The sequence below is a fragment of the Panthera leo genome, chromosome A3, assembly GCF_018350215.1.
Source record: "Panthera leo isolate Ple1 chromosome A3, P.leo_Ple1_pat1.1, whole genome shotgun sequence".
NCBI lineage: Eukaryota > Metazoa > Chordata > Mammalia > Carnivora > Felidae > Panthera > Panthera leo.
Genome location: NC_056681.1, coordinates 107,483,387 through 107,509,466, shown reverse-complemented (window position 1 = coordinate 107,509,466; position 26,080 = coordinate 107,483,387). Strand labels below are relative to the sequence as shown.

At 38.8% G+C, this 26,080-nt stretch overlaps 1 protein-coding gene and 1 long non-coding RNA gene across 3 annotated transcripts in view; one reads left to right on the top strand and one right to left on the bottom strand.

The window, feature by feature from the left end:
- THUMPD2 (THUMP domain containing 2) overlaps nt 1–10,327 on the bottom strand; it is a 35,422-nt gene extending 25,095 nt beyond the window's left edge. For both annotated transcript variants that reach the window (XM_042933178.1, XM_042933179.1), the window contains exons 1-2: nt 10,192–10,327; nt 1,575–1,710 (exon numbers count right to left, since the gene is read on the bottom strand). In XM_042933178.1, the coding sequence (XP_042789112.1) occupies nt 1,575–1,710; nt 10,192–10,317 (262 nt within the window). In that variant the 5' untranslated portion in view covers nt 10,318–10,327. The remainder of the gene's footprint in view (nt 1–1,574; nt 1,711–10,191) is intronic.
- Nucleotides 10,328–10,574: 247 nt separating this feature from the next.
- Nucleotides 10,575–19,179, top strand: LOC122216389. The gene is made up of 3 exons (XR_006200871.1): nt 10,575–10,643; nt 18,674–18,756; nt 19,051–19,179. It is a non-coding gene; the product is annotated as an uncharacterized LOC122216389 (long non-coding RNA).
- Nucleotides 19,180–26,080: the final 6,901 nt, after the last annotated feature.

Here is a 26,080-nt window from a genome sequence, read left to right as displayed (position 1 = left end):
ATCCATCACCCCCAAATTCCATTACCTTTATTTCTTTAAAATCAGTTTTATTAAACTGCTACATGAATAGTGAATTCACCTTCACCTGGAGTTTATATAATTTAACATAAAAATATTGTGCAGGATAAAGTTCATTCTTTATTTTTAAACAAAGTTTATTATTTTGAGAGAGAACAAGTCAGCGCGTGAGGGGGGAGGGGCAGAGAGAGAGGGGGAGAGAGAGAATCACAAGCAGACTCCACACCAGCAGCACAGAGCCCAGCACTGGCAGCACAGAGCCCGACGTGGGGCTCCAAATCACAAACTGTGAGATCATGACCTGAGCCGAAACCAAGAGTCGGACGCTTAACCGACCAAGCCACCCAGGCGGCACTAAAGTTCATTCTTATATTTCATAATTAATATCAAATTATTTTAAAATCCTATAGAATTATCATGTATTTTAGCAAGATCATTTGTCCTATGATAATATATATCTATATCTTCAATATAAGCATAGGCCTAGAGTATGTATTGATCTTTGAAATAATGCAGATCTTGCCTATAAAAACTAAGTTAAAAAACAATAAATTGCACAACAAAGCTTTGAAACAAGAGCAAATGAATCTTGAGACTATCTTAAACCATACACTACTAGCATACATCATAAAATGAGTTTTCATAAAGCAACACTTCAGATACACAACCCATTCATAAGTTAGGGACTGTCAGCATGCGCAACACAATGTAATCTTTTTTCGATGAAGAAGGGTCATCGAGATGACCCAACAATAATTACAGTGTTCTCTAAAGATGAGAATGTAGAATGTTGGGATGAAATTATATCGACCCCATGGTATAACACCTTAGGATTTGCTTTAAAACCACATTTCTGCCCTGTCTTGATTTCTTGCCATTTATATCTTTACTGACACAGTTTAGTGCAGACTGTAATATTACATGATCTCTTGTGCACGATCAGCAATTAAAATGAAGTTTAAGGCAATGTTTAGTCTAGCAGTATCTGACTATTTTTGGTGCTTCTATTAAGATCCTTAAATTATTTTAGCAGCATGTGTGTAAAATTAGAGAGCGAAGAGGGAATCTCTTAACTCCCTTTAGCTGTAATGCTTTATTAATGGGCGTAAGTTTATTCAAAACTTTAAATTTAAGGTCACCCAAATAGGAAATTTTATAACATAGTATTTTTTCCAATTATATAATTCATCAGTTAAAAAGTACAAAGTGATAGTTTTGATCAACTTATTAAAACCATGCATTCCGGGTTATTATACACTTCTAAATCTAAACAGAAGCAACTGATCACATGTATCTTTAGAGAAGGTGTCTGATCATAATTAAAACAGAAGAAATGTGACTCAGAAAATAGGTAGCAGGTTGCAAAGAGACACAATTAGGTGATAATATGATTAATATGGTGATAGTATTCAGGAAATACAGAAAAATACATAATTGGTGATTCCACAGCTATGAATGAATCTTAAAAATATGAAATGGATACAAATTAATTATCAAGCAGGAAACTTTGGAGTACAATATATCATGTGGGTAAAAGCAATAGGCATATACTGTACCTTTACTTACAGAAGAAACATTAAGTGGAAACTGCTTTTTAATCAGCAAAAATAATCTTTCTGCAGATTTTAATTTTTTCAGCATATTTAAGTCAGAACAGGTGGTGAAGAAAACTTTTCCTGCAATATATTCAACCTAGAGACAGAAAAGATTAATGTAGTCCTGTGTCAGAGTAAGAATCATTTCCCTTTTCCCCTCTAAACGAATTAAAACATAGCATCTAGATTAACAATAAACAATCATTTCTGAAAGATGTACTACTTGTCAGACATGCTCCTAGGCACTCAGAATACATTTTCCCCCTCATCCTTATAACAAACTTCTATGGTAGATTTTATCACCCCCACTTCTCAGATTATGAAACTGAGGCTTGGATAGGTTAAAAAACCGGTATGAAGTCACACAGTGACCAAGATCATAATCTGTGCCATGTTACCATTTGTAAAGTACACTTCTAGGACAAATCAGGCGTCTAGTCCAAGGTTAACATCATCAGTAGGGATTTATTAAACACCTACCTTGTGGTCTACCAGGAAACATGCAACATAAATCCTAAAGATGAATAATAATGTAACACGTACATATTGACATACAAATTAAAATATAATATTTACAAGCAAATAACTTGAATTAAACCCCAAATAAAAAAGTTAATATGTAAATGCATTGATAAGCTGTATGTACAATCAGTAGCACTGAATATGGAACCATCATTAGTAAAAGTCTTGGGAAAGAACTCTGCAAGATTTGAGAAGAGAGATTCTAACAGAAGAACAAAGGGCAAGACGCAGAGGTGGGAGTGACAGCCTGGCTGAAGTAAAGTGTAAGTCAGCATGGCAAAATTTGCTGTTTACACTGATTGATAGTGTCAGGTGGATGGATGGTGTAGCTCAGACCAGCTTGATAAATGGTCGTGAAAATTTGAGTACCCCAGATGGTAATGGTCAACCATTATAGACTTTTGATGAAAGCTATGACAGCACTGAATTAGCTAGCAGAAAAAATTACTTTGGAAGAGGCATAAAGTACTGAGTGTAGAATGTGATGTCAGAGGAAGAAGGAGACTACCAAGGTAGAAATAATGAAACTTGGCTGTGGAACTGGAAAAGGGATAACAGCAAGAAATATGCATCACCAGAAAGAGGTTTTGGAGGCAAGATGGATATGTGGTAAAAGCCAGAGAAGAAAGAAAATGAAAAATGCACTAACTATAGAGTCTAGTGAGGTATGGGAAATGGATCTCAATACCAATGGAGTCCTAAAACTTTTGGAGTCAACCCAACCCTCTCAAGCTCAGGATGGATGTGGAATGCCTTAAAGTTTTCCTTTTAGCAGTGGCCATCAGCTGATTAATATGGTTCTAAGTTATCTCCTAGAACTGAGGTAATGGGGAATTTGGGGTTTCCCATGTGTTTAGGCAGCTCCCGTCCAATGGGAACTTGAGCTCCAAGTGTTTTTGTACTTTTGATCTGACATGGTCTAATTAAGCTCTGGGGATGGTAATTTCTGGGGTTACCATTCTAGCTTGATGAAGAAGAATCTGCACAGGAAGCCCTAGGTTGACACCAATTAAAGCCCAAATACTTCATTATAAGTAACAAGTTTTGGGGATCTAATGTACAGCATGGTGATTATAGCTCATACTATATTATATAATTGAAAGCTACTAATAGATCTTAAATGTTTTTACCACAAAAAAGTAAATGGTAATTACGTGACTGGATAGGGGTGTTAGTTAATGCTCTGGTGGTAAGCATTTGCAATTTATAAATGTATGAAATCAACATGTTGTACACCTTAAACTTACATAATGGTATATGTCAATTATATCTCAGTAACGCCAGAGAAACAAATAAAAATAAAAACCCCAGCAATGCATCTGACCAAGATAGATGGAGAAAGCAGGGAATGAGAAGAATGTTTAGGAATCAATATTTAAGGTCATAAGGAAGTAACTAAAATAAGAACTTTTGGCTTCTAGAATTTACTTCTTTCTCATTACAAAGGTGATGTTTTCCCATGAAGTCAAAACTAAGTATATACCTCAAAATGCTTAGAACTTGAAAACAAAATATTCAAAAGTAACTTTTATTAAAAATTTTTTTTTCAATGTTTACTCTGAGAGAGAGAGAGAGACAGGCAGACAGATAGACAGACAGAATGAGAGCAGGCAGAGAGAGAGGGAGACAGATTTTGAAGCAGGCTCCAGGCTCTGAGCTGACAGCACAGAGCCTGACATGGGGCTTGAACTTGTGAACCGCAAGATCATGACCTGGGCCGAAGCTGGCCACTTACCCAACTGAGCCACCCAGGCTCCCCTTAAAAAGTAACTTTTAAAAAATTTAGATTTTATGTTACCTGACATAAAAATATAGCTGATATTAAAGTCATCACAAAACAAGTTAACAGACATGAAATACGTTGCCAAGATTATGGGGTAATTGAAATAAGTATTTTACTGAAGATGTATGGTTTTAAGATTCAAGTCCTATAAACAAACTGATGCAAACATCTGGACCAGTGATTTTAGTCTAAGTAGTCAGTGATCTAGATATTAATTTATAGTTATTTAACTGTACAAAGATCTTTTCTTACTTATTTGAAATATGAAGGGAAACAATTTACACAGCAAACTTCCTTTAAAAATATCATCGTTTTGGGGTGGTGGGAAGAACAAATAAAGAACATGATTGAAAATCAAGTTAATTGAGAGGGCCTAAAAGGTTTAATTTATTGGGGGAATCAAATCATAAGAATAATGTCTTGAAGCATTAAAATGCTAAATATATTCTCAAAACCAAAAGCAACATTATTTTCTTTCTTTAAAAAGTAATGTAAGGCCTACATTCCTTTTACAAGTAATAAGCATGTAATCAAAAGTAGTTTACTAAATTGCTAAACAGTCACTATGAGAATCAAATAATCATATACACGAAAGCACTATAATGTTGTACCCTTTGTGAAGATGAAGTATGATATCTTAAAGCAGTGGGGAGAATGAATTTTGGTGCTTATGACTTCAAAAACTGCTGAAGCTGGTGTTAACCTTTTTCTTTGTTGCTTGTACCTGATAATATTCAATTATAATACTTAGGGGAGAAATGTGGCATTTTAGAATACTTCACCCTAATATTTGTTACTTGAAAATTTATTTATATATACAATCTGTTTTTTCCATTTGGAATGAAATCTAACGAAGTGTCTAAAACCAGCTGGTTTTATGTCTAACACTTTCGAAGATGAAATAACAGCCTTTATTAAAGTAAAAACACTTCTGTTATCAGCTAGAATATCTAAGCAGTTAGCATTTTTGCCTTTCTTTTAAAATTCAGGCATTCAAGTCTAACCCAAAAATTAAAAGTTTAAGTCTTGGCAAAATGCATAGGAAGATACGGAGATACCAAAGTTCTCCTAATTCTACAAATGCCATTTAGTTTTAGAATTAATTATACATTGCTAAGTGAAGAGCTGAGGTGGTACATGAGGTTTTTTGGTTCATTTTAGAAGAAAGGATTCAAAATATATTTTAATTAATTTTTAAAAAAGCATTCAATCTGCAAGAAATGCATAGGATATTAAAAAATATCAACCTACACAATTACTCCTTTAAATAAAATAATTATGAAATAATCCAATTATCTGGTTAGCTCTACCCCACTACCTTCTATCACCATGACCCTACTAAAAAATTAAAAATTGGTTGGCTTATTCAAGTTCAGGTCCTGGGTTAAAAGTCTTTGCTATGTGGGTTTATAAAGACCAATTAATCCATTGACAGGGCCTTTCTGGCTAGCTGGTATTAGGCACACCTCTATTATACTGAATTTTATCTTAAAAATAACTGTTTTTGCTATTATTGTTTATAATAGCAGTATTTAATACATTATACATTGTTATAGCTTAATTTTTCTTAATTTTAAAGTAATCTAGGTAAAATAAACATATGTATATAAAATATTTTATACATATAAAAATACGTAATTATACAATATAAACTGAATATTTAAAAATACCCAGGAACCTATAAATAAGTTTGCCCTACCACCAAGTGGAAAAAAAATCTAATCTGACTCTGACCAAACTCTAGATACAACTTACAAGATTCCAACTGATAGGAGATAGAGAGGACAGAGAAACATGTTAAACTACACCATGGAGATGCAATTAGCAATATTTAGATCAGGGGAACTTCTAGCAGTGCTGTCCAACAACTTTCAGTGATGATGAGAATATTCCATAACCTGTGCTGTCCAATGCAGTCACCACTAGCACATACGGCTTCTGAGCACTTGAAATGTGACTAATGTGCCTAAGAAAGTGAATTTTTTTGTCATATATTTTAATTAAAATAGCCACCATACCCTATTGGACACCACAGCTCTAGACTAGGGCTCAGAAAATGAGGCCTGGTGAGCTAAGAATGGTTTTTACATTTTTAAAGGGATGTAAAAACAAACAATAACAATAAAGAAGAACAACAAGTGATCCACATATGTGAACTACAAAGCATAAAATATTTATTATCTGGCCTTTATTTTACACGAAGACTCCATGCACAGTGCAGAGCCCAACATGGGACTCAAACTCACACCTTGAGATCAAGAGTGGAGCCGAGATTAAGAGTCGGAAGCTTAACCGACTGAGCCACCTAGGCACCCCAATCTGGATCTTTAGAGAAAAAATTGGCCAACCCCTGCTCTAGACTATGGGATAAACAAACAACCCTGCTTCTTTAACAAATAATAAATTGCTGGTGGTGGTGGTGGGGCGGCGGGGGAGAGATGGAGGGGAAATCTACAGATTAAAAGAGACTTAAAATTTTTTTTATAACAAACGAGATTTAAAAGAATATCAATCACAATACATGGTCCTTATTTGAATCCTCATTCAAATACACAAACTTAAAAAGAAAAGTGACATTTATGAGAAAGTTGAGATTTAAACACTTACTAGATATTTGATAAGGAATTATTTTTAGATGTGATCATATTGTGGTTTATATTTTTTTTAATTTAAATTTTTTTGAGAGAGGGAGAGAGCGCGCAAGCGCGCGCACACGCATCCACACGCGCGCGCGCAAGCGCGGGAGAGAGGCACAGAGAGGGAGACAGAGGATCTGAAGCAGGCTCGGCGCGCTGTGAGCCTGAGCCACCCAGGCGCCCCTGTGGTCTATATTTTTAAAAAGAGCCATTGTATGATGTCTTCTATATTATACTATATATATTATGCTGTGCGTCCTCTCATTATAGATATACAGTAGTCCCCTTATCCACAGTATAGCCTCCTGCCGTCACTGCGTTTAACCAGTCACTGCATTTAACTGCGTGGTTCCCAAGCAGATGACCCCGCCCCCCCCCCCCACTCTGACGTAAGATCAACAGCCTAAGGCTACGTCAAGCACAATTCTCCTTCCGAAGTATCAAGTATCGTCAGAAAGTCAATAGTAGCCTAACGTCATGCGCCACGCTTCGTCTCATCATTTTGTCATCTCACATCATCACAAGAAGGGTGAGTACAGTACAAATAAGATATTTTGAGAGGGAGGGAGGGGCAGAGGGAGAGTGAGCAAGAAAACATGTTTGTTCACGTAAGTTTTATGACCGTATATTTTTATAATGTCCTATTCAGTTATTGTTAACCTCTTACTGTGCTTAATTTAAAAATTAAACTTTATTATGGGTATGTATATATAGCAAAACACAGTATATATAGGGTTGGTACTATCCATGCTCTCAGGCATCCACTGGGGGTCCTGGAATATGTATCTCCCATGGATAAGGACGACTACTATATAGGCAAACATTTACAGATGAAGTGATATCTTGGCCTTGCCTCAAAATAACATGGGTGGAGCGGGAGGGGCATTAATGGAGCAGAATTCACCGTGGGATCGGTGTTGCAGCGGGTCGGTGAGCACGTGAGATTCACCACACTATTCTACTTCGTGTATGTTTGAAATTCTCCGTGATAAAAAGCTGAACAGAATACACAGGACACTTTCTCTTGCAAGCTGCATGTTGGAGGAAGCACCTGCATCAGTCCTCCAAGGAGGGAGAGTTTGCAAGTTAAAATGCAAATGATTGAGCTATGTACATTCCTACCAAAAGAAAAGTTTTGGGGGGTGGCAACTAGGGACACACATTTTCAACAAGCTCCCTGCGTGATTCTTAGGTCCACTAAAACACCGATTAGAAAGGCGTGACTAATCTGTAAAAGGAAACAATCACTTCTAAATTCATTTTATAAACGCGGACTTCACAATATTACTTTTCTTGAAGCAAATCAAAGTTTCTAACACTCTTATTACTGCACGAATGGTTTTAAGTATTCCTGTGCAACTCATTCTTTGGGAACATTCATTGATCACCTACTAATTGCAAGACATTGTGCTACACGTGCTATCAATTTTTATCTCAAGGTTTGCTCTAATCCTTTAAAGTAGGTATAATCTTCTCCATTTTCTATCCAAGGAAAGTGAGGCTCAGAAATTTGAGTATTTACCCCAAATTCAAAAATCTATGAAAGGAAGATTAAAATTTGAACACATGTTTTTTTGCCTCTGAGATCTACATATACTTTTTATTTTTTTTTAACGTTTTTATTTATTTTTGAGACAGAGAGAGAGGGTGAACAGGGGAAGGGCAGAGAGAGAGGGAGACACAGAATCTGAAACAGGCTCCAGGCTCTGAGCAGTTAGCACAGAGCCCGACGCGGGGCTCGAACTCACGGACCGTGAGATCATGACCTGAGCCGAAGTCGGACGCTTAGCCGACCAAGCCACCCAGGCGCCCCTACATATACTCTTTTCCACGCTGTCACAGAAATAACTTACAAGCTTCGGGGAAGTTTCCCACTATAATTTAGTGTACTAGTAAAGCACCTGGGCTTCAAAGCAATAAAGATCCAGATACAAGTCCCAGCTCCACCACAGAGCATCAGTTTTCTCTTTATTTCTTCGTAAAACAGAGGGGGGAAATGACGTCTCCCATAGGTTTCTTCTGTGGATTAAATCATATCATGTACATAAAAGTGTCGGACACGTTTTAAGTGCTTTATAAATGTTAGATGCTATCATTGTTCTTTCGGGATTGCTTTAACTTTGAGAGTTAGCGAACTAGAGATGACATTTCAGAAGTTATTTGTTCAGATCCCATTTCCAAGCATATCTGTCCTTAAAACAGGCACAATCAAAATATGGGAATCCCCAAATCTTATGGTTGATTCCTCTCATTGCCAAGAAGTTTGTCCCTATAATTAATTGAACTTTTTTGCTGTGAGGAGACCCCCTCCCCTCACATCTCATTTTGTCTTTAGAGAAGATGGAGGACAAGCAGAGAAGATAATTTTGGTAATTCGACGTATTGCAGTTGGGTGAAGGCTTCTATTTTTCATACTAAGAGCTCTAAGTTAATATTAAAAAACAAAAACAAAAACAAAAAAACAGTGCAGCATGATGTAATGGAAGGAACTGGACCTGGGTACTGGCCTGCCTGGGTTAAACATGATTATATACTCATGCCTGATTTCACAGCTTGGGTTTGAATCCCAGGTCTGCCGTTTTACATGACTTGAATAATTTCTTGGACTTAACCTGTGCTTCATTTTCCTTTTCTGTTACATGTAGAGCCTACCTCACAGTGTTGTGAAAATTAAGCAGGTGAGTACAGATTGAGGACCTAAGAACATGCTTAATCAATGTGGGCAATTCTTACATTGTTGCTTTTTTAGATTAGCCGTATTCAGCGCTCTATTAAATTCTGCGACCAAAACCACAAGTGGCTGGTAATCTAATAAAGCTGATGTCATTTTTCGTGACCCCCTCTATCCCCCATGCCCCCAACTCCCTCATTGCAGAAAATCCTTTTGTGGCTTCTAACACTATAGGGGCTGCAAGACTGACTGGTCAATTTCATTTAGTAAGCTTTCCTTTTCCAAAAACACATGATTCACACTGTCATATACAGCCCATCAAGTCAGTGGAGTCTGTTTCTATTACATCTTTTCCCTCTGCTTTCAAGAAGCCAGCTCAGCATGTTCTAGAACCTAAACTCAAGTTTAAAACCTTGTTCATGTCATTGAAATTAACACCAGCAATTGTTATTTCCCTCCAGAAGCTGGACTGCGAAGCCTCCAAGACTATTATTTTTTTAGCTACTATTTACTCAGTGTTTAAGGTGTACTTTACGCACCTTGTATCAATCCCATGGGGTAAATACCATCATTGTCAGGAAACAGACAAGTCCAGTAACAACCTGAAGGCTGTACTTGTATTTAAAGGCTGGAGAAAGGCTTCTGTGACGGGTCTAACTATTGGCACTATCAAGTACCTTCTTGTAAAGAATCTAGGAAATACCTTGCCTCAAACTCCTTCCCGCCTTAAAAAAAAATACAGGCATGAGAGATACGCGGTAATGTGGAAGGGAGAACGACTGGCGATTCTTTCCTGCAGTAATTAAAGGACGTGTCAGAACTCCGAGGTCTGGGGCTTGAGAGCTGGGGGGCTCGAGGCTCTTGCTTTCCAGAGTCTACACGGACCCTGGCGGGGAGGGAGACCCGGCGCGGACGGGGGCAGGGCCGCCCTCCTTCCCGCCCGGGCGCGCAGCGAGGCCGACTCACCTGCGTGGCCGCCAGCCGCGCCCGCACCTCCCGCATCAGGAAGGGCTCCAGGCCGCGGCCCGCGGTGCAGAAAAACCGGGCGCCCGCTGCAGGCAGCGAACCGGAATCTGTAGGAACCGCCGCCATTGCGGCTCGGGCGCGGGCCCGCCGCTCGGGGTCACGTGGCCTGGGGCGCGCGCGGCGAGTCCCGGCTCTCCCGGAGGCGGGCACTGGGGCCGCGGGGCAGGGTGGAGTCAGAGGCTAGGGTTGTCAGGGAGACCCGGGGTGACGGTGGGGGCCGGTGGGAGCCGGTGGGGCCGGTGGGGGGGCGGGGGAGCGGGTCAGCTCGGAGGGGTGGCTGTGGGGCTCCTTGGTTAACTGCTCGGAATTTCCCTGATTAGGTATTTGGAACTATTTGGAGTCACATATGGAAGGCATACAGTTGGGATCTGTAATTGGAATCTATATAAACGGTATATATCATCTAATCCATTTGCCTTATTTTTGAGATTGAGGAAGCTGATCCCTAAACAGGCCAAGGGACAGGTGGCATAGAGCTGAGGTTGGTCTTGATAGCCAGTATAACGAGCTTCTATTTCTCCCAAATTTCTCCTCCCCTCTTCTTTATCACTCGCCATTACTCTCCTGACATAAGGAGCCCTATTCTGTCTTCACCAAGAATTGGGCCAAAGTTGGGAATCCTCAGGACCAAGAGCAGAAATTCTCACTCTCCAGTGGAATGCTTTTATGTTCACATTTCTTGCACTTCTAAGTTCATTCACCATGAAGGTAATGATGAATGCACTGTCTAGTTTGGGCCACCTGGTTTAATTGGCTGTCTTAACAGTATTTGAAGGGACTACTCTAATTTTGAATTTTCTTTCTTTCTTTTTAATGTTTATTTATTTTGATAGAAAGAGCAGGGGAGGGGCAGAGAGAGAGAGAGAGAGGGAGAAAGAATCCAAAGTAGATTCTGCCCTGGCAGCAAAGAGCCCTATTTGGGGCTCAGTCTCACAAACCACAAGATCATGACCTGAGCCCAAGTCAAGATTGGGATGCTTAACCAACTAAGCCACCCAGGTGCCCAATTTTGAATTTTGAATTGGCAATGAAAATATTACTTGGGAGGAATAGAATCCATATGACAAAGTGGACAGCATTACATAAGCTCTGTTGTTGTATAGAAGTCGACATGTAGTTATATGAAGAGACAGTATATAGAAACTATTAAATGAATGGCTGGCTATCTTTCTGGCAAGTGCCTCTCATGTGGTTCAATGGGATACCTAGGTGAATGGCAGATACTACCTCTCTTCCTCCCCACCTCACCCCAGCTCATGGTCTACTTGGACAGTATTATGAAAATTCTTATGGAATCATGTAACATGACTGTATCAAAGTTTCAGTCCTAAAACTTCTTTTCAGAACCTTTCATGTTGGCAAATTCTTTAGTTTCCTTCATTCTTTTTTTTTGCCTCCATATTTATGTTTTCATTCTTTTGGCAGTTGACTTAGCTTTATGCTTTGTGATTCCTGGTACTCTAGTATGTCTGGGGACACCCAGGAAACCTCCTTAGTACTTCCTACATTCTGTACCCAAGATAGTAAGCACCCAGACATATAGTTCAACAAATACTGGATACCCACTCTCTGCCAGACTCAGATGCAAATGTGAGTGATTATTTGAGTGTGTGTGGGGGGGGCGGGGTGGGGCAGACAGGAAGGCCTCATCAGCAGTTAGGTGCTATTAGAGCATAATTACATGAGTTGGGAAGTTGATGGAGATCAAGGTATACAGGTGGTAGGGCTAATGTTATGGTAACACTGCCCATGGTGGATGAAGAAATGACTTCTCCAGTGTAGGGCTGGCTAGCAACATGCTCTCCTGCCAAACCACTGCTGAGCTGAGGCTCAGTCCTGCAGAGCCAATCTTCCCCTTATATCCTCTTTTCTCTTCTTCTGTGGTCTTTCCGCCACCCAGAACCTTTGGTCAGCACTATCAGTCTGGAGCTACTCTTGTTTCAGTTGGGGTCGGGGAGTCAAGTGCATTTGCTCATCTTTGGGCCTTGCTATATAGCACAGCGCTTCTGGGAATGCCTTTCATCATACAGTATTGGAGATGAGAGGAAATAGGTGGAGTTTTGCCTCTTTAGGGAGAAAATAATTGGTTCCCTGAGAGGAGAGTTGCCTGGAATTCTCTCTGTGTGACTCAAATACTCTTTCCTCCATCATTTCTGCTTCTCATTAAAAAAATGTCTCTACTGGAAAAGAACCACTGATCCCTATAGACGCTTTGCATATCCAGCTGAGCTTTGCAGTTTCAATATCACATATTCAACGGGTAGGAAGCTGGTGGTTGGCAGAAACAATTTTACAACAGATATACTTTTAAGTGGGAGTGTTTAAGGAATTTAGGGCTTGATTATTTGCTTCAAGATCTCCATGTTTTGGTGCAATTGGCATTTCCTTTCATTCTTAAAAGCGTTTGATGCGTGTACTTAGGTATTAAAATGCAAATGCTTTAGGTTGTGAGATCCTTGAGGATGGGATGATCTCATTGATCTAGGCATCCATAAAGAGCACACTGGCTTGCCTATGGTAGGCTCTCCATCAATGTGTGCTGAATTGGATGGAATGTAACTAGTTGGAAACCCACTCACTAAAGACGTCCTCTTCAGCCGGCAGGGATTGCAATAACCACCACACCAGCAGGGGCCTTTGTGCGTGCAATATGAGGATAAGGGTGGAGGACGAAGGCCAATGGAGGGCACTGAGGGAATAGAGGGACCCCGTTCTCTCTATCCCTCCCCACACAATTTATAAATAATATCACTTAACAAGGAATACTTGTCAGAATGACCTTAGGGGTCTTTTCGATGTCATGTTTGCCCCCCACCCTGTATTCTGGTACGGTTGAGTGGGGTTGGTGTTGAGCCAGGCCCCTCTCCTAAGGAGAACAGGAACCATTGCTGTATCCCAAATGGATTCGATTGCCAACTTCTTTGAAACACCCACTCTTTCCCTCCTCCCAGGCTTTTGCTTCCACTGCTCCCTTTGTCTAGAATTCTCTCTTCCATTTATTTTCTTTAAGGCTGAGGCAGAATGCCACTTCTTCCAGAATGCTCTCTCCTGCCTTTCTAGCATGCTTCCATTTACATAATATTTTATACCTTTATTATTTATTCATTCATAAATATTTATTGATTCCATGTTAGTATGTCTGTTAATACGACAAGGTTCCAGCCTGTGAGAAATGTTCGGTTTAATGGGTGGTAATGGTGATGGTGCTGGATTGCTGAGAGAGACATACAAAGAATGACAATAAAATGTGATATATGGTGAGGAAAAGAAAGCAGCTGAGCCTGGCACATGGTAGGTACTTAGTAAGTAAATGAAGTTGAATAAGTGAACTTATCCTGAAGACCAGTGAACATTTGTTATGTTTGTGGTTTCTCATCTCCCTCTGAGCATCTTTGCCAAATCAGGACATTCTCTGTCTTCTGAAGCTCCCGAGGCCCAAGGTTTGTGCATACGGTGGAGATACAGTGGATTTTGCTCACACAACCCAGCGTAGTAACTTTAGGATCTTACAATTTTTTTAGAAGTCAATGGAGTTGTGGCATTGTGGCAAAACCTCAGGTACAGGCACAGAAGTCTGTTGGACACACACATTCCAACCAAGTCAGTGCGGATTGTGAAAGAAGGAAACAACATATTTTTACGGCTGCAACTGCAAACGCAGTTTGAGAACAAGCTATGGGCCGTAGAGTAGTCACTTACGTGTACACGGTAACCACCTGGAGTGGTGCTTCCTTGAGATACATAGTCAGAAAAGAGAAAATTTAGCAGAACATTAATGCCTTGTGTATATCAATACTGCCTGTGGAGCATTATTTATTCATTAGCTTTACGTCACTGTAGTTTTAATGTAACATCAAAATTCAAAAAGTGTAATCTCCGTGTTGTGATCTAGAGGGAAAATTCCTTTATATGTATTATCTTGCTTTAGTTATGCAGTGCATGAACTTATTATTTCATTATTATTTTGATGTACAAATAGAGTCTAGGTATCCAGTGCTTTTTTGGAAAAATGCGACATGCGTTTAACGCATATTTCAAAACACTAGGGGTTTTGATGTGATTTTATTTGTTTAAATATATTTTGAGCTCATAAAACTGTATTCACATCTGATAGACCTTTATAACATCCCATCTGGAAGGGGGTATGGAAGTTATTTCTTTGATACATTTTCTGACTGAACAAATGACTGAATATACAATTTTCTTTAATTTACTTGGATGAACTATATTGCCTAAATAAAATAAAGCCATTTTCTTGCAGTTATGTTCACCTCACTCAGACTGTTGTTTTAATATTCCTTTTCTTGTACTGCATTTATGTGTATATTTACTATGGATTCTTTTCCATTAGAGGCTTGTTATTAACAATCATCCTATTTCTTAGTATGAGGAAAGCCCCTCAAATATCCCAAACCAGCTAGGATTCCCATATTTTGAAATTTCTCTCATTTTCTGGTAAGACTCCCTCCTTTCTAGTAGATGGTCATTTATTTTGCCTGTTTTATCAGTGCAATTTAAACAGAATCACCTTAAAACTCAAGCAAATGTGATCTACAAATAAACAAAAACAACCAAGGTACAGATTCTATTTCTTCAGAAATACAGACAGAGTACCTTGTTTTAATGTGAATGGTATTTGGCAGAATAGAATCTGAAGATTTTATTAGAATTTTGGCCTAATTCAGTCAACTTTCCTTCTATTGTTGGCATGATTGTTGAGAATGGACTGTGGAGCAAGCAAGCTTATTATGTTTTCAACTCTGTATTTTTGTTGTTGTTGTTGTTGAGGGGCAATAATTTTTCACTGCCCGTGAACATTTTGTGCTATTTTGAAAAATAGATTTTAGCACCCTTGAAAATTTTTTTCTGATACATATCAGAAAAATATAATCAGGCTTGCCTTTCAACAATTGTCTCTCAAAATGTTTGATTATGGGGTGCCTGGGTGGCTTAGTCCGTTGAGCATCTATCTGACTTTTGATACAGGCTCAGGTCATGATCCCAGGGTTGTGGTATCGGGCCCCACGTTGGGCTCCATGCTGAGTGTGGAGCCTGCTTACGATTACTTCTCTCTCCCTCTGCCCCTCTCCCCCTCTCGTGCACTCTCTTTCTCTAAAATAAAAAAAAAAGTTTGAAATTTAATAATTAAGAATATATTAATATTTAATGTTATAATTTTTTATAATATGAATTACTTGGCTAACCAGAAAAACAGTATAGATACAATATAAAAGCATGCAACCTGCAATATAGGGTTAGGCTATCATTTGGTTCCTCCATGAAATACCTTCAGAGTAGGGCATGATGCTGGAAATTATTTGGTACTAGCTGAGCGCCTAGACTATAGGCAGGTAATACTCACATCTTTAATCAAGACGTGTTGTTTTATTGCCATGTCACTTTGGTCAACTTAAACGATACAGATTATCTGCCTCACACAGTTCAAAAGATCTAAATGTAGCCAAGTTGGGAAAAATATTAAAAGCTGGCCTCAGAATTCATCTTAGGTACCAAATCATCTTTAAGAAATATCCTTGATGGAATTCAGCAAGGCTTCAAGTCACCAAGCGGAGAAATATAGAAATTATCAAACTGTTCTGCATTAAAGTCAACAGAAGATAGGGAATGTCCTGAGGGGGAAAGACCTGATAAGGAAAGGGGACATATGGGGCAACAGTGTGGGAAACTGAGGCTGGTGGGGTTAAACAACCAATGAGAGATGGCCTATAGTATGGTACCTGAAGGACTTCTAAGGATGTTCAATACTCAATTGAAATTTGTTTCTGGTGCTGCCATGAACTGTCTTCAGTGACCCCAAATTTCAGTAAAACAAATAGACAAAACATAGCTTTTTGCCTGAGGTATTTTAGGATTCATAGTGTCAGGGTGTTGTGATATGGAAAAGAGGCAGCACCCTTTACATGGACCCTGGTTGACTTTGGTCAGAAAATTCAGCAGAATCAGAAACTCAGAGCAGAGCTGCCAAGAGAAACCTAAGTGTGTGGGTCTATTAACAAGGAATGTGCAGAGAGGGGTGCTGCAGGCCAATGGCAAATAATGAGAATGCCGTTGACAGCTGGGTGCAGCTGAATTTGTCCCTCACCTGGAACAATAAATTTGATATAAACCCAAGTGTCTAATATTTAAGCATGGGTAGACATTGCAATCTTGGGGCAACCCAGGGCAGGTTAACTAAGGGGGATTATGATCAGGGGTTGAGCCTAACATTCTCAATTTTATATTTTTGGATTTTCACTCTCTGCTAGTTTTTCTATAAAATTTCAAATAGTACTAGCTTTGCACTAGCACATAGATTAATCACATTAATCAGACTTGTGTAAAGCCGTTATCCGGACCTTGTACATAGTTTGTACTGGATGTTATATTGGTTGTCTGCATTGGATGTTAGATGCTAGTGTGGATTTCCCAGACTTTAGGCTGAACACACATGCTCTCTAAGTTGGCAGCATTCTCCTCGCTGTGGTAGTGAGTTTGGCTTCTTTTAAATGATGAGTTTCTAAAGTTGTGAAAGAGTGTGTGTGTTGGAGGAGGGGGGGAAACGCTGTTACAAACTTAGAGGCTCTTTGTCTGTGGACTAAGAATAGCAGTGACATTTCTAAAGGGTTTGATTTCCTCAGAAGGTAGAGCACTTATAACAAATAATTCAAAACCATCATTAATCCAAATAATTCCGGAGCAATGTGATACACATTTGCTCTTTCAGACTGGCCATACACAGAATTAAAAATATTCCTACACATAACTTTTGTTGAAAACTGCATTAGGTGATAACTTGATTTAGAAATTTCTTGCTCTTCTCTCTTCTTTAAATTATGGTTAGCCTTCCCCCCCCCACCCTCTGTCAGCACAGAGCCGGATGTGGGGCTTGAACCCATGAACTGTGAGATCATGACCTGAGGCGAAGTAGATGCTTAACTGACTGAGCCACCCAGGTGCCCCAAGAAATCTCTTTTTAAAAAAGTTTATTTGTTTATTTTGAGAGCGAGAGGGAAAGAGAGAGAATGGGGGGTGGGGCGAGGAAGAGAGGGAAGACCAAGCAGGCTCCATGCTCAGCACAACGCCCAATGCAGGGCTCGATCTCACGACCATGAGATCATGACCCCAACTGAAATCAAGAGTTGGATGCTTAACTGACTGAGCCAACCAGGTGTCCCAAAAATTATGGTTCGCCTTGTACCCAGGTACTCTCAGTGATATTCAAATATTTGAGAAAAGAATGTCTTTATAATAAGATAAATCTGATGGGAGCAAATTCAAGGAAAAAATATGGAGAAAGAGTAGGCACAAGTTTAATCCAAATCTAGCTGTTATAAGCCTAACTGCTAAAGTAGACTATAAGCTAACCACAAATTTTATATTTGTTAACTATGATTTAGCATGGTAGTTTTCAGACTATTATAATCATTTCGTTTTGACATGGATATGAAAGTGGAGAAGTTCAGGGAGAAAAATTAAAGAAGGAGCTAAGGAAAATAAATCTTACATGAAAGGTTAAAAGGAATTGAAATTGTTTAGCTTGCTGAAATGAAGGAAGGTTAAGAAAAGCCTTCAGTATCTTCAAATATATGAATGGAATCATCAGTGAGATACTGGCCTATTTATAAAGAGGACTGAAAAATGGTGCAGGCTCAATCCTTTAAAGATTTTTGGAACTCGTACATGCCATGGTCTGATGTTCTGGCTGTCTGGCCTGCCGATTCCTTTCCCATTATGGTGTTTCTGGGTGTCCCAGAGGGCAGCGACTGACGTTTATCTCTGTTGATCCCTTTCTAAGCAAGGTAGGTGTCAGATCAGATCACAAAGCCTGAAATCACAGGGTAGAGACAGTTGCTGAAAAAGGTAGCTGGATCATTACCCACTTGCAAAGATGTTGATGAATGAAAAAAAGTCATTCTTCTCCCATTAGCTCTTTAGCTTTATCCCTCTATTTGGATTTATTTACCAGAATGGCTTTTTTTGCTACGTTTCTGTTTTTTTAATTGTGGTAAAAACCACCTCGCATAAAATTTACCATTTTTAACTGTGTGGTTCAGCCGTGTTGACTGTAGTCACATTGTTGTGCAACAGATCTCTAGAACTTTTTCATCTTGCAAAACTGAACAACTTCCCATTTCCTTCTTCCCCCAGCCCCTGGCATGTTGGGTTTTGATAGATTATTTTTTTCCTTACATGGTTGCCCCCTTCACTAGTCTCTAAATTATGGAACTTATTCATATTTTGTTTCCAGGGGCCATCACTTAGGAGGAGCTTAATAAATGTCTGCTAATGAAGGTCAGAAAGAACATCAGAATGAGTCTTTTCAAGTAGAGTTATGGGACTAATAGTAAAAGGTTGTGGCTGGCACTGTTATTTCCTTTCCTAACCTATCCTCTTTATTTCTTCTCTTTTTGACAAAACCCAGATTTCCCTTGTGATGACTAGCTGCCTCATCCTAGACCCTTGAATGATCCAGTATGTGGCTCTCATCCCTACCTGCGTATACAGGTTCCTGCTCCCCCCCGCTCGGTGATCCTGATTTAATTGGTTTGAAGTGGGGCCGAGGCACTAGGAGTTTAAAAGTCTCCTAGGATAGAGAACCATTATAAGGCTATCCTGTTCTTCTTTGCTAGCTATTTGCTTTTCCCAGCTTTTTATTCCCTGAGGATGGCCATGTGACCTAGTTCTGGCCAGTAGAATTCTGCTGGGTCTTCTGGAAAACTTGTTGCCTTCCTGATAAAAGAAACAGATACCAGAGAACTCAATGGTGTAGCCTCTTTCCCTTTTCTGTCTTGAATGCAGATATGATGCCTCATGCTTTGGTAGCCATCTTGCAACCACGAGGCAAGTATTAAGAACAAAAACCCAACAAGTTAATCATGGGGAAGCAGAACGTTGGAAAGAATCTGGATCCGGAATAACATTGTTGAACTCTTGGACTACCTACTTTTCTTGTTAAGTAAACAATAAATGCCTTTATGGTTCAATCTCCCTAACAGTGGCTCTCTCCTTAATTATCTGCTTACAAAAGCATCCTGAACTGAAACAAAGGGTATCCTAGACCAAACTCAAACTACATGCAAATAAATCCCCAGGATGAAATGATTTTCAGAAAACCTGGCTAAAACTCTAAAACAATTTGTCTAAATGTGTAACAGCTATCACAAAAGCTCATGATATTTCCCACAAAATATATTGGGATAAAATGATCAAAAACAGACCATGGCTGGTATAATTCTTACTCAGTTTAACATTTATGTTTTTATATTTCTAGTCATTAACATAAGCGTGGTAGAATGGCATATCTACTTTTAAAAAATAATATCCATTCATTGAACAAAAAAAATCTTCCTGAGCATCAGTCAGCCCTGTGCCAGGCATGATTTTAGCTAAGCACATGGGAAGGAAACACCAATGAACAAAACAAGTGTCTTTGTCTTTAAAAATACCTCTGTGGCACTTACATTCTAGTTAGGGGGTGAGGGAGGCAAGCAAAGAAACCATTATCATAATAAAGAAGCTATGTAGTGTATCAGAAGGTGGGAAGTTCTAGAAGAGGCTGGGGTGCCTGGGTGACTCCGTTAAGCATCTGACTCTTGCTTTAGGCTCAGGTCGTGATGCCAGGGTCATGGGATTGAGCCCTGCGTCAAACTTCATGCATCTCTCTTTCTCTCTCTCTCTGCGCCTCCCTCCTTCTCCATCTCTAAAAATAAATAAATAAATAAATAAATAAATAAATAAATAAACATAGAGGTTCTTGTAGGGATCACAGTGGGGAAAATTCTTCACTAGCTACACCTTGGCTTATTTTTTAAAAGAAAAGTAATGTTTAATGTTTATTTATTTTGACAGAGAGAGAGAGAAAGAGAGAGAAGAGAGAGAGAATCCCAAGCAACCTCTGTGCTATCAGCACAGAGCCTGATCTAAGGCCCCATCTCACGAACCATGAGTATATGACCTGAGCTGAAATCAAGAGTGAGATGCTTGGGGCGCATGGGCGACTCAGTTGTTTAAGCGTCCAACTTCGGCTCAGGTCATGATTTCACAGTCTGTGAGTTCGACCCCCGCATCAGGCTCTGTGCTGACAGCTGGGATCCTGGAGCCTGCTTCAGATTCTGTCTCCCTCTCTCTGTGCCCCTCCCCTGCTCACGCTCTCTCTTTCTCATTCTGTCTCAAAAATAAATAAACATTAAAGAAATTAAAAAAAAGAGTGAGACGCTTAACCAACTGAGCTATTCAGGCGCCCCAGAAGAGTACTCATTTAAATGTACTTGGGGGATAAGGAATAGAGCAAACACTAAAAACCAGGAAGAGCGCCTTTTTTTTTTTTTTTTTTTTTGTAAAAATATCCATGAAAAGGGAGATAGCTTCACCATTAGCCAAACTGTAGCACTATATGGGAGTCCTCATGTTCTCTTTAGGGCAACCGATAATCATAAAATTTTGCTCATAAAATAGTTTTGCAGGAGAAACAGAAGTCTCTAGAGGTCAGGGCCTTCAAGAGATGTGGTCTAGGCTGCCCGATGCCTTGTGACTGCATGGTTTTAGCCCAGTTCGGTTTTATGAAGTGAGAGGAGAAAAACAACGTTCTGTTTGGACTGCGCTGTTCTGTTTGCCTCCCTGAGTTATTGTGATGGCTTTGTTTCTGGTCTCAAGTTTTATGGCACCAAATGAAAACTGTTTATTTTATCCAAGCTTCAATATCTGGCAGAGGTAAATCATCCTATGTGCATCCTGGATTAAGTGTAAACAGAAGTGTGATAAGATATGACCTGAGGAACAAATTTAAAAAGTAGTAATCATCACGGGAAACAATTTTTTATAAGTGTTTTCCTGTTTGTGCTATTTGATTGCATTAACACTAGCACTGCCTATAGAAATGAGATTTTATGAAGTGACATTATTCTCCCTCTCTCTCTTTTTTTTTTTTTTTTTTTTTACTGTTCAACAAGTTCAGTAGATAAATGTCAGAATGAAAAATGAATCAAATTCCAAGTTGCTTAGTGTTGCTGCTTTGACTTTGAAAATCAGCAAGGCTATATGTTTTGTGTATGGTTAGGCATCATTCAATAAAAATATTTAGAAACCAAAAAAAAAAATCTTTTTTCAATATACTCTAGGAAGAGGCACATCAGTAGATGGAGTGTCTATAAACTTGTTCTAGTTATTTTTCCTTTGGAGTTGATACTATAATTTATTTAAATAAAAAATTTTAATTCTACCAGTGAAACCTTATGACAATGATACAACTCAAACTATTGATTTTTCAGAGTTTATTTTGGGTATTTCTAAAAAACAGTCTCAATGAAAATGACCAATTGTGGTCCTTATGGCTGAGCCTTGATGAGATAATCAGCATACTGCCCTACAAGGACTTACAGGCATAGGAGAAAAAAAATGGCTTTGGAAAAAAAGAAGGCCTTAAGGGTTTCCAGTGATCATTTATGAGGGTCCCACATTTTATATAAAGGGTCTCAGATCACATGAAACCCATGATACACAATGTCAGCCATGAATCCATTGGTTCTATTTATATAAAGGATAATATTCGCAGTTAGAAATTTCCTACAAAAGAGATTCATAATCTTGGAAGAAGTTTTATCTGAAATGATAGACATACTCTAATCTTCCTCCCTAGGCTTCCTTCATTACAAAGGTTATGGTTATTTTTTGAGTATACAAATTAAAGTGTTTTTCAAGAGGTATGTAAAGTTGAACTTTCCCCCAAGCGTCTTTAATGACCTATTCTGGGTCCAAGTTCTGCTCTTAAACCCGATCTTTGAGTTGTGAGCTTTGCCAGTTTTTCTTGCTTTGCCTTTATTTTTGATGCCTGTGTAATAAGAATTGGATTCTCTAAATTGTGGTGAAGTCTGATAACCCTGTTTCTATATCTCTTCACCCCTGATCAGAATGAGTTAGAGCTTTTTGAACAACAGCATCATGGTTAGAGCTAAGAGAATATATTCTTTGTACTTCTGTTCTTAAAATTGATTCCCTATCAGAGAGAACCTTGCCACAAACATCTTGCTTTCTATGGTATTGATCATAAAAACATCTCTGCCTTGACCATCATTTATGACAGTCATTATTAGGAGATATTCACAGAACTAAATAAAAGATAGCCTCTTAAACTTGGATTTCCTTACATTTTGAATCTATTCTCCCTTTACTATACATGTCAGGCTCTTTCCCTGCCTCCTCTCCCACAACCTCTTTGCTTCTATGCTTGGATATTCTTACTAAATGAGAAAATAGTGGATAGCAGCAAACTGGTCTCTCAAAATATGGCTGCTTCAGTGACTAAAACAAGAAAAAGATTTAAAAAAAAGTAGAAGGAAGTAATCTCACAGCACATTGTTTCTGGAGTCATGGTGGTTTCCCAATTATCAATTGAGTGGTATCCCATTTATCAGTAGATATTATTCAATAGTATCATAGAAAACTTCCTGTGTGTTGGGAACTATACTAGTCCCCTTTCGTTTACATTATCTTGTTATTACTCCCAATAACTCTGTAATCAGGTGGGTGTTATTATTAGCTTCATCTTATAGATTAGGAAATTGAGGCACAGAGTGGTTAAGTGACTTCTCCATAGATACACTGACTGCTAAGGGGCAGAACTGAGAAGAAAATTCTTGCTGCTTGACCTCAATGCCAGGCTCTTACTGGCTTTCTCTTTCAAGAGATGTGCAGTAGATACTTCAAGTAACTGTATAGTAAATGCTTATTAAAAATTCATTGACTAATAGTCACAGTTGCATTGAGATGTTTTACTAGTCCATACCTCTACACTCATTTAAATTAGCCCCAAAGATCTGTGCATTTCACTGTCACATTCAAATGCCTTTTCTTAAGGCAGTGGTTTTCATTTTATTTATTTGGCCTTCATGTTTGTTTACTCTATAATATTGTGATTAGGGTTATATTTTGGAGACCTGTGTTATTGTGCAAGGAGGGTAGAATTAGAACTTTATGGTAACCAATGCACTGTTTGGAAGGTGTGCAGAGTCTCTTCTTTGGGTATAATGCTCTTTATATCAATGGTTGAGTGGGTTAATTTTGTTTAAATCTTCTATAGCAAGTGCTAGCAAACTTTCCTAAAGGACAGAAAGTAAGTATTTAAGGCTTGGCACGCTATACAATTTCTGTCATAACTACTCAACTCTGCTTTTGTAATGCAAAAACAGTCGTATATGATATGCAAATAGATAGCATAGCTGTGTTCCCATAAAATTTTATTTGCAAAAATAGGTGGCCAGCCTGTAAGCCATGATTTGCTGACCCATGTTCTATTACTTTGTTATCTACCTGACCTATCAATTTCCATAGGGTATGTTAAAATTTCCAAATTTATCATTTATTCTTTTTATATCTCCTTTAAAACCTGTCAGTTGTTACTTTACAATCTAGAATATTAGCAGAAAATAGAGGTTGAGAATGTGAACTCTGAATCAGACAGTCTTAGCATGTTCTGTGTCTTAACCCTCTGTGCCTCAGCTCCCTTCTTTGCAAAATGGGGGATGATAATAATATTTATCCCGTGGGGTTGTTAAGGATTAGTTGAATTAATACATCTAAAGGTCTTAGAATAGTGCTTGGAATATGATAAGCACTAAATGAAGGGATATAATCATTTTACATTTTTGGCTTGTATGTATGTATGTATGTATGTATGTATGTATGTATGTATATATCTATCAAGAAAGAGAGAGAGCATGAGTGGCGGGGAGGCAGAGAAGGAGAGAGAGAATCCCAAGCAGGCTTCACACTATCAGCGCTAGTGTGGAGCTCTATCCCACGAACCACGAGATCATGACATGAGCAGAAATTAACTGACTGAGTCACCCAGGAGCCCCTGGCTTATATCTTTTAATCCATGTATCATATTCATGTTTTTCCCTGCCATTTTTGGCCTTGAATTTACTTTTATCTGACATGAAAATTTCTTCTCTGGCTTTCTTTTTGTCGTACTTGCCTATTATATCTGTTTCCTCCTTTTCATTTTCAACTTGTCTGTATTAAGTTTATCTCTGTAGATGACTTGTTTTTGCATATTACTTTTTGTTTATTTTTATGCCAATCTGACACTCTATTTCTCTTGATTAGTTTTAACCATTTACATTTATTTTAGTTATGGTCATATTCAGAGGTACTGAGGCCATCTAATTAAAATTATTTCTTTATCATACTTTTATATGGTTAATTTATTTCTCTTCTCCTTCCTTCCAATAAGTAAATCAAATATTCTTACCCTGGACATAAGACAGTTACATTTTATATTTTTAATTATCTGATGGTTACTTAAACCTTACTAAGACCTCTCTTATGTTTATCTTTTCTTTTATAGTTCTTGATTTTGTCAATACTTATGTCTTCCCCCTTGAAGACTGTACTCTGAATCAGATGGTCTGACTTCTTAAAAAAAAATGCTTTTGTAGCGTTTATTTATTTATTTATTTATTTATTTATTTATTTTTTTTTTTTAATGTTTATTCATTTTTTGATAGAGACAGAACATGAGCGGGGAAGGGGCAGAGAGAGAGAGGGAGACACAGAATCTGAAACAGGCTCCAGGCTCCGAGCTGTCAGCACAGAGCCCGACGCGGGGCTTGAACTCACGGACCGTGAGATCATGACCTGAGCCGAAGTCGGTCGCCCAACCAACCGAGCCACCCAGGAGCCCCTGCGTTTATTTATTTTTGAGAGCAAGAGAGACAGAGCATGAGCAGGGGAGAGGCAGAGAGGGAGGGAGACAGAATCTGAAGCAGGATCCAGGCTCTGAGCTGTCAGCACAGAGCCTGACATGGAGCTCAAACTCACGAGTCGTGAGATCATGACCTGAGTTGAAGTCGGACACTCAACTGACTGAGCCACCCAGGCACCCCAGATGGCCTGACTTTGAATGATTGGCACTGCCTCTTACTGGCTGTGTGTCCTTGTATAGGTTTCTTAACCTCTCTGTGACTCATTTCCTCATCTGTAAAATGGAATCTTTCTTCTCTCTGACTACAACCTCTACTTCCCTCTTCTCTGAAGCAAGGTACTTAGTATCATCCTGTTTTAGTTATGGATTTTTATGTATTAATATACATAATATACATACCCCCTTCCTTTTTTAGACAAAATAAACCTTATTAAGTTATTTGCTCACCCTGATTTCCTTTATATCTGGCTTTATTTAGTTTTTCTTTCTGTTAAAATATTCTTTCTAAGAATGTTTTCACAGCAGGTCTTTGTGTGGTAAACCTTCTGAGGCTTTGCCTCCCTCTCTTTCTGTCCCTCTCCCACTCATGCTCTGTCTATCTCTCTCTGTCTCAGAAATAAACATTAATAAAAATTTTAAAAAGGGGGGGCACCTGGGTGGCTCAGTTGGTTGAGCGACTAACTTTGGCTCAGGTCATGATCTCACGGTTTGTGAGTTCGAGCCCCGTGTCCGGCTCTGTGCTGACAGCTCAGAGCCTGCAGCCCGCTTCTGATTCTGTGTGTGTGTCTCTCTCTCTGTCCCTCTCCCACTCATACTCTGTCTGTCTCTCTCTGTCTCAGAAATAAATAAACATTAAAAAAAATTAAAAAAAAAACCATCTGAGGCTTTGTATGTAAAGGATATTCTTACTGCCTTCTATTTAAATGTGACTTACTGGACTTAAAATATTAAGTTTAATGTTCTTTTCTTGAAATACTTTAAAAGTATTTTTCCATTTTCTCTAGTGTAGCTGTTGAGAGAATGAATAATCTGAATTTTATTCTTTGTAGTTGAATTACTCTTTCTTTCTAGAAGCTTTTAGAATTTTCCCATAGACTTTGAAGTCCTTTGGTTTTCCTCCACTGATAT